This window comes from Lottia gigantea, assembly GCF_000327385.1.
Source record: "Lottia gigantea unplaced genomic scaffold LOTGIsca_26, whole genome shotgun sequence".
Classification (NCBI taxonomy): Eukaryota; Metazoa; Mollusca; class Gastropoda; family Lottiidae; genus Lottia; species Lottia gigantea.
Window position 1 is genome coordinate 73,005 of NW_008708797.1, and position 12,297 is coordinate 85,301.

At 35.0% G+C, this 12,297-nt stretch overlaps 2 protein-coding genes across 2 annotated transcripts; both read left to right on the forward strand.

The window, feature by feature from the left end:
• Positions 1-498: 498 nt before the first annotated feature.
• LOTGIDRAFT_77516 (hypothetical protein) lies at positions 499-1,983 on the forward strand (the record flags this gene model as incomplete). Its single annotated transcript, XM_009055899.1, has 2 exons — positions 499-725; positions 1,854-1,983. Coding segments are annotated over 2 exons (357 nt in total), but the record flags the coding sequence as incomplete, so codon positions are not given.
• A 3,649-nt stretch (positions 1,984-5,632) lies between these two features.
• LOTGIDRAFT_160711 (hypothetical protein) lies at positions 5,633-6,763 on the forward strand (the record flags this gene model as incomplete). The annotated part of the gene is made up of 1 exon (XM_009055916.1): positions 5,633-6,763. The coding sequence occupies one exon, from the start codon at positions 5,633-5,635 to the stop codon at positions 6,761-6,763; it is 1,131 nt and encodes a 376-aa protein (XP_009054164.1).
• Between the last annotated feature and the right edge of the window lie 5,534 nt (positions 6,764-12,297).

A 12,297-nucleotide genomic window follows, 5' to 3' on the forward strand; every position in this document is an offset into this window, starting at 1 on the left:
TAATTCGTCTAGAAAACTTTTTGAAGAAATTTTCAAACTATAATATTTCATATTACACACATATTACTTGTATATATTTTACACAAATCATTATTTTTCATTATTACTTAATGATCTAAACACCAGAAAAGAAATATTTCATAAATTGCAGAAACTACACAAGTAGCAATACCCATTTTTCGTTATGGTGACACTAGAATTCACAATTTGTACATGCCTTAGACCAATCAGTAACACTTTTTCGAATAATATGACGAACAAAAATTAGGACATGGCAGACAATTGTACTTTAATATATCCACACACATATAAATAAACATCAACAGGGAAAAATCTCACTTTACCATTCAGTTTATTATAACTATACAAGGATTTATAATCAGCAAGATGTTGTGGTCTTTATCGTTGGTGATACTGTACTCAAGTTATATAAGAACATATAATCTGTGTAATAAGGAAGGGATATTTTGGGATTTAAAGAATCACAATCTCACGTATGTTCCTGAAAACATTCCAATCAATACTACTACATTGGATTTATCATTTAACCAACTAACCACCATCAGAAACAAAGATTTCCAACATTTAGACAATCTGGTTTGCTTAATTCTCAGCTTTAATCCTATTTCTCATATAGAAGAAGAAGCTTTTGTAGGATTGGAAAAGTTACAGATGTTGGAATTAAACAACCATTCTTTGAATAATCAAGTGTTTGATCCAGATGTGTTTTTACCCATTCAAAATCTGCACAATTTGTCGATGAGAACTAAGTTAACTGTTACTAATGATAAGGTAAAAGTGGTTAAAATTTTGAAAAACTTTAAAAATCTGACAACCGCCATAATTGATACAGCATCGAGAACAGTTTTTGACCTGAATGTCACCAATCTTCGTAAAATCAAACAACTGGTTATTGCAACTATTGACAGTTTTGAGTGTGGTCTACAGTTTTTTAATAATGATACTTTTCAAGGATTATCTAAGCTTGGAGTTGAAGTTCTTGATCTCTCAGGGTGTACAGCTCTTGATATTCAGGATGGCTTTCTGAAACCTTTAGAAGATTTGAAGACTTTTTTGTTCCATTCTGGAGTCTTTCCAGTTAAAGTTGGATTGCCTGAAGTAATACGTTCATTGCGATTTTATATGAACAAATCTATGAAAGAGATCGATCTCTCTAATCGAGATATTGATTTGCGACTTGTTGTAGAAGATCTGAATATAATATCTATGAAAACTTTAGGTAATATTTGTGTTGAAAAGCTTATTTTATCCTATGATAGCATTAACATTATAAATACCATAAACTTTTATGCTCAAATCGAATCAGGAAAAATTATTTTCCCTTGTTTTAGAAGGTGCATTAAACACTTAGATATATCTTATAACCGTATTACAGGCAAAATTTTTAAGCCAAGCCTCTTTTTTTTCGCCTTCATGGAAAATCTCGAATTTCTTGATATATCTGGACAATATCTATATGATCGTAGATATGATTTTTCGTTTTCTACAGCTTATTCGACATATACTGACATTCAACCATTGAAATATGTAATTTTCTTCATGCCAAAAAAATTAAAATATTTTAATTTGGGCGCAGGTGCTTATAGATTGGGTCGACTTATGAATATAACATTTGAAAATGCTCATAATCTAAGATACCTTAACTTTTCTTTAACCGGTCTTTATGGTTTTAACGTTACTTTACGAGGTCTTGAAAATGTGAAAACATTAGATATTAGTGGAAATGATGTCCGCGTTATCATTGAAACATTTTTTGACACTTTTCCTAATGTGACACACTTGAGACTGGCTGATTGTTTTTTGGATAATGAGTTCATCTTAACACACGGTAGACGTTTATTTCAACCCTTAAAGAAACTTGAACAATTAGATTTATCCAGAAATAATTTGATCAAGCTTCCAAAAGATATATTTAAATCTCTGAATCAACTGAAAATTATAAATCTGGCATTTAATAAACTTTTTTCACACCCAGACTATCTTAATACACCGAACCTTCATATACTATACCTTAATTTCAATAATTTTATTAGCTTTTCATCTCAAGAAATACAAATGTTCAACAAATTAGAACAGATGAGAAAAGATAAAGGCAATTTAAAACTTTATATATATGGTAACTCATTAGCGTGTACATGTGAAACTTATAGTTTTATATCGTGGATAACTTTCACTACTATTGAGTTAGACAGAAAAAACTATACGTGTATAGATCAGAAAGGTGACTTGATATTTACCGCTGATTTCAAAAATTTAAATTATATTCAATTGTGTCTGTCATCTGTAGTATTGAATATTTCTGTTTTTCTAGCAGCTGCTATCTTAGTGATAATGTTTACAGTATTTGTTGTTGTCAAGAATAAATTGGCTGTTAAAATCTTCATTCAGAGATTATTGGGGAAATTTGTTTATCCAAAACGTCGTCAAGATTTTAAATTCGATGCTTACATTATCTATCCTGAATCTTTGTATCAATTAGTTTGTTTTGACATGGTTGAAAACGTAGAAAAACAATTTGCTTTGAAATTCTATATTCCACATCGTGATCAATTATTTGGTCTGTGTAAAGAAGAAGACATCACAGAAAGTTGTAAAAACAGCTGGAAATTAGTGTTAATCTTAACTCAGGAGTTCATGGATGAACCATTAGCTTATTTCACTCTTTCTTCCTGTTTAACATCAATTACATTAACAACACCAAATAGACTGATACTAATAATAGATTCTAAATTAAACATTCTACCAAACATTGAATTTTTCCTAGAAAGTGTGAAAGAATCCAATGTTTTGTATACTGATCTTGATCAGCCTCTTCCACAAGAATTTTGGGCCATATTAGGTGAAAATATTCAAGATGATCATGCTTAATTCTTCTTTCTACGGGGCGTTTAGTGTCATATTTTTATTCTGTTGAATAGTCTACATGTTATTTTCTTAAGAATCATTATTTGTTTTGTGGCTGATATTTTTTTTTATCTCATTCTGGTAATTTTCTGTGAGAAAAAAAAAAGTATAGCGTTTCTGGCTCTATCAGTTATCGACACTTTTACAGTGAATATAGATTATAAAACTGATCAATTTTGCAAAACCAGAATGGGCGTTAATGCAAACCCTTTTCGCAGTCTGTTTATATGTGGAACAATTTGTCTTAGGCTTTCTTAATGCTCTTCAATCAAATTGTTTTCTATAAAATTCAAAGATTAAAAAGTTATTTGTTTAAAAAAAAACTAAATATTTCCCGCCTGTTCCGGATTGATTTAAATCTCACAGGATAAAAACATGCTGCCAATCAAATTAAAGTGTTTGATAAAATGTTTTGAATTAGTTTTGGTTTGGGGCTTGAGATCTTCCCGATTAACGAAATCACTTCCGATTTAGGTCTCAAGATAAAGATTTTCTATGAAATGTAATTCAAATCACCTGAGCAAAAAATATAAACCGGAAGTGGACCATTACCCCTTATTTAATTTTTTTTTTTGTATTATGTCAACAAAATACATTGCATCTTTATCTAAAACTAGTTGGGAACAGAATTTCGCTTTTAGAAATATAAATCAGTCATAATCAGAATGTACTCTTTATCCTCTTTACACGATATATGACATGAATGATTAAATCCATAGTTTTGAAGCTTTTTTGCTTTTGTTTGTTTTGTTGCTTTTTTGAGGGGCGAGGGGGAGTCTTTTGTGTTTTTTTTTGCCAATACTTGCAAATTTAATCTGTTGAATGTTTGTAATTTTATTTGTCATACTTATTTTTAGAAAAAATAGTACTAACACCATTACTTGATATTCAAATACTGATAATTTCAGTAATTATTAAACTGTTTCGCAAACTATCGACAAAATGTCGAGCTTCTAAACAACTCGTGTATTACACATTGTATAAATGACATGAAATGGTGAACGGCATGAATTTCTGCCATTGCGGCGGCGCAAATTCACATATTCTTTAGATTAAAATATACAAGTTTTTGTTGATAAGTTATTCCTTTATTGTACAAAAAATTGCTCTGGTATAAAACATACAAGTTGTATATAATGCATAGTATATATGTTTGTATCCTAATTGAGTTATATACATGTATTAACATAATTGTTTGAGAGATATGTTAATAAAGTATTTATAAACAAAAACAAATTGATTGTCTAAACCCCCATACTTCTAGAGCATCAGCCCTAATTCATAAGTTCTAGCAGCATTATTCATCATGATATTACGATGGTATTTATTTTATTCCAGATATTATCATAAAACTATACTTTCGATTTCCCTAACAGGTCCAAATTATAAATAAAAAGAAAATCGATGCGGGGCAACAGATTAAAATATTTCGTTTCATGTGAAACAAATGGTCATTCCGGATTTTATCAGAAACCTTTAGTTTCGTTGTACAAATCGTTTTTGTGCAGTTGGGCACCATGCGGCAAGTTGGGCAATGCAGCAAAACGAACCCACCGTGTAGCTCACGGGACCCCGGTTTATTGTCCCATCCGAACGACTAGACGCTTTTTCCAAGTCAGCCCCATATTACCTGCATCGCTGACAGGGGGAAACAGGGTTGACAAATCCGACGGTATTATCTTGACCTATGCCGAGATTTCATTTAAGCCATTTATATATTCTTTATTCATCATAATAGGGTCATACGATTAGGTCAGTGTGAATCATGTCAAACTAAGCAGTCATGATAATCATTTTCAGAAACTCTCAATTACTACGTTAGACTCTGGAATTTGATTATCTTTGGTTTATTATTAACCGATTATTTGTCTTATCTGTAACACAAAATGGACATCCGGAATAGAGTGTATGCCATAACCCGTGAAAGTAGATTTTCTACTTAAGCTAGTATATATTTTAATGATGACCGAGTGGCCTTTAAGTTAGACACGTTTGTTTGTTATTGAGTTACTTGAATTATAGATAATGGTAATGGTAATGTATATAACCATGTGATGAGAGACAAATTGTAACCATTTTGTCCTTAAACGAATATAAAAAACAATTTTATTGTGTATGGTCAAACAACAGCAAAGATGTTTGTGCAGTACGATTTAAAACATAAAAAAGAAGTAGTCCATATTATATTCAGGTAGCTGAAATCCTAATACGTCTGGCTTGTCAAGTTTCAATAAATGTTTATCAACCACAAATAAAATTGTGAGCCCTTGTATGTGCAGAAATGGTGTTCTACATCCGGGTATGAGTCGTAACATGGTACAATATAGAATGAATGCACAATTTAGTGCTCCAGCATGTCAATTTGCTTCTATCAACCTAAAATAGAAATAAATGGACGGCAGGTGTTTTGTGTTTTGTATCGTACCCGGAAGTGCACAAATATTTTTTACAGCAGTATTATTTCATTATGACGCCTAGACTAAATACAAATTATATGAAAGATTTACATGTAGTAGTAAATCTATTTTTAGATGACGTGTCCTTTACCTTAACCTTTGCGCAAAGTTCGCTGTCTCGTTTTCAGAGCAACTCACGCTTCACGCTTCCTCCATTTTGCCTAGCGGCTTGTTTGTAAAGTCTCTTGAAAAATCGAAGGAATACAGGAAGTGCAAAAGTCAAAGACGTTTTCGAGACAATCAACAATGAAATGGAGGACGAAAATTCTACTATTGAAGATGGAGAAACTGTGATTGAACACAGTGATCCCGCTACAAGTAAGTCAGTAATAAAGGCCTCGACGTCAAGACCTCAGACGACCATGTCAACGAGTACAGCGTTATTGGGTCAATTCAGCAACATTGTACCACACTTGTGTCTAAATGGGCTCGTTGCTGAACATAACACCGAAGATCAAAGTGAAGATACAGAATTAATGTCACTTCAACAACAACTATTCAGTATTCGAACAGAACGTCGAAAAGCGGTGATACGTAAGCAAATTGCTGAAGAAAGAACCAGGATTGATGCACTCTCCCAACCTCCTCCCGCTACATTGAATCCAACTGCAAATCCAGGGACAACACCTGTTCCTGCAGTACAGCAAGGTGAGCAAATTACAGAACCACTATGTCAGAATCCTACTAGAGGTATTCTGGTAGATCTAGACACCACTAAACCCAACAAGGTGCTACAAATCATAAACTTCCTTTGGCAAGACCCAGTTGCTGTCAATACCTATTCCTTTGGCGATGGCCTAGAATTTCGAATTGGCCGGAAAAGGTCACTTGAGAATGTTAGTGTAGAGGAATGGGGATATGCAAACACGCGGATATTACAAGAACTGATGAAGCTTGATCCCGGGTTCCACCCTAATCCTTACCTTAAATATACAGCTGATATATTTCGCCTTGCTGGTAAATATGTTTGGTACTCAGTCCTCCTTTACGATAAAGAGTATCGCGAGCGCCAGGCCATTGAGAAGTTTGAATGGGGTACCTGTTTGCAAGATTTAAGGAAATTTCAGCTCATAATTAAGAAAGATCACCCAACGGCTTTAGCCTTGCAAGAACAAAATTTGGCACACAAAAATACAAAACCAGTGGGGTATGGCAAACCAAGTTCCAATTCAAATCCGACTAGTGTGCGCAGGAAAGGGCTCTTCACGTCGGAGGGTAGAGAGATCTGTCGTAACTTTAATAATAATATGTGTTATAGAAAAGAATGTAGATTAACACACAATTGTGCTATTTGCTTATCTAATCAACATTCAGCGCTTGATGGTCACGGTCCTAATGTAAAGACACAAGTGCCTAAAAATTTTCGACAACGGACTGCTTAGATCAACAGTGCTCTTCAGGAGTTATTCCCCTTTATAACAACTGTTTGGATTATCCTGCTTGGGAACGGCTCCTGCCAGCAGATTATGACGAAAGGGAATTTTTACTCTCGGGAATAAAAGACGGTTTTCGCTTAACTACTCAGTATGGCCCACATTTACCCGTTGATAGAGATAATTACACCTCTACATTCACTTATCGTGCCAAAGTCGAATAACAGATACTTTTTGAGCTGTCTGTGGGTAATTATGTGCCCGTGTTAGAAAAACCTACAATAATAAGTTCGCTGGGGGTCATACCGAAACCAAACGGTGATGTGCGTCTCATACACGATGCGAGCCAACCAGTGGGGAATTCATTAAACTCGCTCACCTCAGACACCAACTGCTCATACATGGATCTAAAGTATGCTCTTAAAATTATAACTCCGAACTGTTTTTTAGCCAAAGTGGACCTCAAAAGTGCATATCGCTCAGTACGATGTCACCCTTCTGAATATTCTTTAACTGGACTGAAATGGATTTTTACCGGAACCAAGGAGCCTGTATATCTGTATGATGCCAAATTACCCTTTGGGCATGCGCGAAGCCCACAGATTTTTCAAAAGCTCAGTGCTGCAGTATGCTTTATTATGAAATTCAGATGCAACGTTACTTGTATTGCGTACTTGGATGATTTCCTCGTCATCGAAAACTCCTTGGCATTGTGTGACAGAGGACTAACGTTATTACTCAAAACTTTAAGGGTGTTGGGCTTTAACATTTCTTGGGACAAAGTTGAAAGCTCAGCCCAACGCCTATCATTTTTGGGCATTACCATCGACACTCGTCAATTGACTTTGTCAATGCCACAGGCGAAACAGTTGGAATTTTTGACAGTGCTATTGAATTTTCAAAATCGCGCCAGTTTAAAGCAACTTCAATCACTATGTGGAAAGCTCAACTGGGCATGTCAAATGATTAAAGGTGGTAGGGTGTTCTTAAGACGAGTGATCGATATGACTACTTCCTTAATGGGAAGAAACTGCAAATTACAATTATCTGAAGAATTTCATTTGGATATATCTTGGTGGGTGAATTATATGACACTGTTTAACGGAACTGTGAAATTCTTGGATCGCAATCCCATTACCTCATTGCAAACTGACGCCTCCGGTGCAGGCGGGGGAGGGTACTATCACGGTGACTTCTTTTATGTTAACTGGGCCCTTGATTTACCGATATTTACAATGGAACATATAAATGTGAAAGAGACTCTTGCTGTCGTCCTGTCAGTGGTAAGATGGGCTCCATTGTGGACAAATAAAACTGTTGTAGTTGCTACAGATAATATGACGACCAAATGCATCCTTAATAAGGGCTCTTCTAAAAACAAACTTTTAATGATGTGTTTACGTGTTCTATTTTGGCTATGTGCCTTTTATAACTTTGAATTGAGGGCTGTGCACATTAAAGGTAGTGAGAATACTACAGCTGATGCTGCATCGCGCTTACATGAACCTTATCAAGTGGAGCGCTTATTTGATATTTTGTCTAGCTATAATTTTTATTTTAGTAGTGCTTAATCACATGTCTTTAAATTTTTATCTTTATAGGTGGTGTAACTATCTCCTTCCTGGTACAAACCGTATCCAGACTACAAGGCAAGGGGTGGGCTAAATCTACCATCGGTACATATAAGACACACTTAAAGTGTTAGATGGAATTTTGTAGACGAATTGGACTTGAATCGATTCCGGTAACTCAGCATACTATTGAACTTTATATTGCATTTCTTGTTGATGTTAAGAGATTTGCTTACAGTTCGATTATTTCTTATTTGAATGTTATATCCGTAATTCACAAGTTGAATGGGTGACCCCTTGATAGAGTGGCCGATTAAGTTTTTGCTTAAAGGTATTAAGCGCGATTTGGGTACGGCTCAGTCTTGCAATTTACCCCTTCCTTCTGATATTTCGTATGAAGAATATATTGTCTCCTTCGATTAATAATTCTGTATTTTGGGCTGCATGCTTGTTGGGCTTTTTTGGATTTTTAAGACCAAATAATTTCTTAGTTAAGGGACCTTTTGATACCACTTATAATATTCAGCGTAAGGACGTATCACAAGTTGATTGGGGTCTGGTCATTCTTTTGAAAGTGCAATTTCGCTCAAAACCCATTACAGTTTTCTTCCCCAAGCTTACTGGACACACCATGGATCCACATTCTGCCTTACTATTGTTGTTATCTCACCAAGCTCTTCCAACTGACCCGTTGTTCATACTCGATAATCAAAGTTGTTTAACTTATACTACATTCCTAAAGGCACTACGCTCTCTACTTACTCAACTAGGCTTGCCGCCAATGATTTATGGTGGACATTCTTTTAGGCGGGGTGCAGCTACTTGGGCCAAACAATCTGGTCTCTCGGACAAGGAAATTCAAACTTTAGGCTACTGGTCAAGTTCCTGCTTTGAACGTTACGTTGACTCTGACACCCCTAGCCGCTTGGGTGCTCTAAATACTTTTACATCTAAACTTCCCAACTTCTAAAAACCTTTCTGTCATAAAATCCACTTTTTAAGGGTTTGGGAGTTTTAATATTTGTAATGTATGTTGATTTTATTATGTTTATGTGTTACTTTGTATTACATTGTTGTACTTTGTAATTGTTAATTAAAATGTAGTGCCAATTTCATATTGCTCTTTCATTTGCCTTTGCTTGAAGATCGTCAGGTAAATTAAATTATAACATATCAGTGGTAGTAATTCATAAATTGTATACTATCATAAATAAAAAAAATATGTGTAAAAACTGCCGAGATCATACGATTTTGTACCTATTTATTGCGAACAACCATTCAGAAATTAGGCGATACAATTTATTATAGGACGAGTGGATAGTGAAAACTGGCCATTATAATCAAGCAGTAACGAGCATTAAAGTATTTCAGCTGAGAAAGAAAATTATGAGTAAGTCATGATTGCTATCTTTCGGTCTATCACTAAATGAAGAAAGTGTCGCTTCCTGAAAGAAATTGATTCTGAAATCTGCTTTTCACGTAATTTCTCGGTCAGTAAACGATTATTATGTTGTAGTAAGCACATACGTTCGTCAGTTTTGCTGGTCATAAGTTTGTTACGTTTCTAATTCAAGATCCCACCATACTGTGCCTGCTACAGCAATAATACTCCATGGTATATACAAAAAGTCGCTTTTGGGAATTTTCCTTGAGAAATTAGGTGTATAATAAGATTTTTTCGAAAGCTTGAAAATATTTCGATTTCTGTTTTCTAATGAAATAGACTTTTGCCACGACAAGATTTCGTTGGAAACAAGAATTAGGCTATACCTAGGGTCAAAATTGGCGAAGTGGCCATTTTAGTATCAAGTGGGGTCTGACATCTGCCTCTGCCGTTTACTGTATTCTAGCTTTACAGGTCGAGGTAAAAACCAAAACTTTGACAGTCTGTCGCTCGATGACGATCAGAGATGTAAAGTGCATGAACACCGATCTGAAGTTGTTCTGTTCTTACCGTGCTTAGTCTGTCTGTTACAATAATTATAGGCTGAGATTCGAAAACTATCAGTTATGTAAGGTTTCAATTTGAACTGCATTCATATACATGAATATGATCACTTTGGGGCACATTATTCCTTCTAAAAACGTCGCATAAAATACCGTAGGCTATTACATTATGAAATATAAATGGGAGAAGAATAGAAAGTAATTGATTTACCGTGTCTGATAGGAAAATATAATATGGTGTATTAAGTCAGTGGATCATGTCTCCAATGTATCTTGACAATATCATTTCAAGGTGTGTTTCATTTCCAGGAGACATTCTGTCATTGTCAGTCTGTTCTTGTGTGTAGCGAACCAAATGGGACTGGACTTAAGCGCACAATTTACATAATCTGAAAGTATTGTGCAGATAAAGAAGAAAACTTCTTTACATCAAAAATATGGACATTATCTTCAGGCCCAAAATCGAGTGTACTTACTGTCCTACTTGATGAAGCAAGTTTACACTCCGGTGACAATATGAAATTGTGAAGGAGTGGGTTCTGAATTCCAGCCAGAATTTATCTCCTTGCAGACGGTATCATGGCTTTGCCCATTATCGTAAGCCCAATTTGCAACAAATTATTAAATCATAAAATACCACGCAATATTCTATTCCTTCACTGGGTAAGGCTATTTTTCTCAGCAGACAACTCTGAGAAACTTTTTTCAAAATATCCCACTCGTACAGTATGAAAGATAAGGGAACAATGGTGCAAATGTTGACACCTACAATGCTGGAAATTCTAGTAATGTAGAAAAGGCTTTGGATTTCAAACTTTTAGAAGCAGCTACAAATTCTTCTTATAAAACAGTAAAATCTCAATTTCCGAATAGCAAATTTTTTCAACAAAGTTGTTGTTTTGTCAAAATAGATACGAGTAATTTATAACACTCCGTGACTTTAAAGAATAAATTGTGCCGCAATATTGGACTCATTATCACTTACCAGTGTCATTCTGGTTGAATTTAACTCGGTAGATAATATAATAATAATAATGACATCGATCAGACAAAATTTGACTCATGCATGTATGGAAACTCTCTCAAGTTCTACGCATGTTATAGGTAGGTAGGTAGATGACAAGTTAACGTTCGCTTCCAGCGGATGCTGATATCGCAAACTAGGTAGTTGTTGGTAGTCGTTGGTAGTTGGATTGGATCAAATTGGATGATTCGATGTTGTTGGTTTGGTTGTTGATTCTTCGTTAGATCTGGTCGGGTCGAATGACATGGCGGTGAAACTCGGCCCTGGATGGTGTGCGTGAGTTACTCGGCCTCCTTTATTCTTCTACGCATGTTATTACGTTTGAGGAAAGTTATAGGTAAGTCGGTTAAGACATCTGTTGTCATGGGTTCATATCTTGTTGCAATATGAATCTGTTTCAAAAATGCGTGCAGTAGTATCGTTTTGCGAAGAGTAATTTTGCACTGGGTGATTAAAGGGAGATAAGAAGATAATAAATATAATAATTTTTATAATTTCCTCTAAAAGGCCCAAAATTGATTTTGATTATATAGGACTCACTCCACTAAAACATTTTATAGGAATGTAGTCCAGGTAGTCCAGGCTATTTTTAGAAATCTTCTTTCTCTCTCCCTATTGGGGTTTTTGCTTACCTATTTTTGGGTAAAATTTGGTCTAGATTTGGAATTTGATGTCTGAAATTGCATTATCTTTCAGATTTGGTGAGATGATGAGAGACTTAAAGGCGGAAGGCTAATTCTAAAAATAGTCGTTTTGTGAAGTGCCAAACTCTAGCGGATGAGTATAACCGGTAGTAGTCGACTTTCAATTTTAGTAGCTCAAAATTTTCATGGTCATCATATATTGAATTTTTTAGGAGACATTGAGAATTGGTCAGGCTTTCATTCGACATGTTGGAAAGCTTTCAACGAGATTTCTGGAAAAAGTTATAGAAGGTTGAATTTCGTGTTTTAACATGGGAAGAGATGGCAAATGAATTAGTGGAGTGAGTCCGTATATAA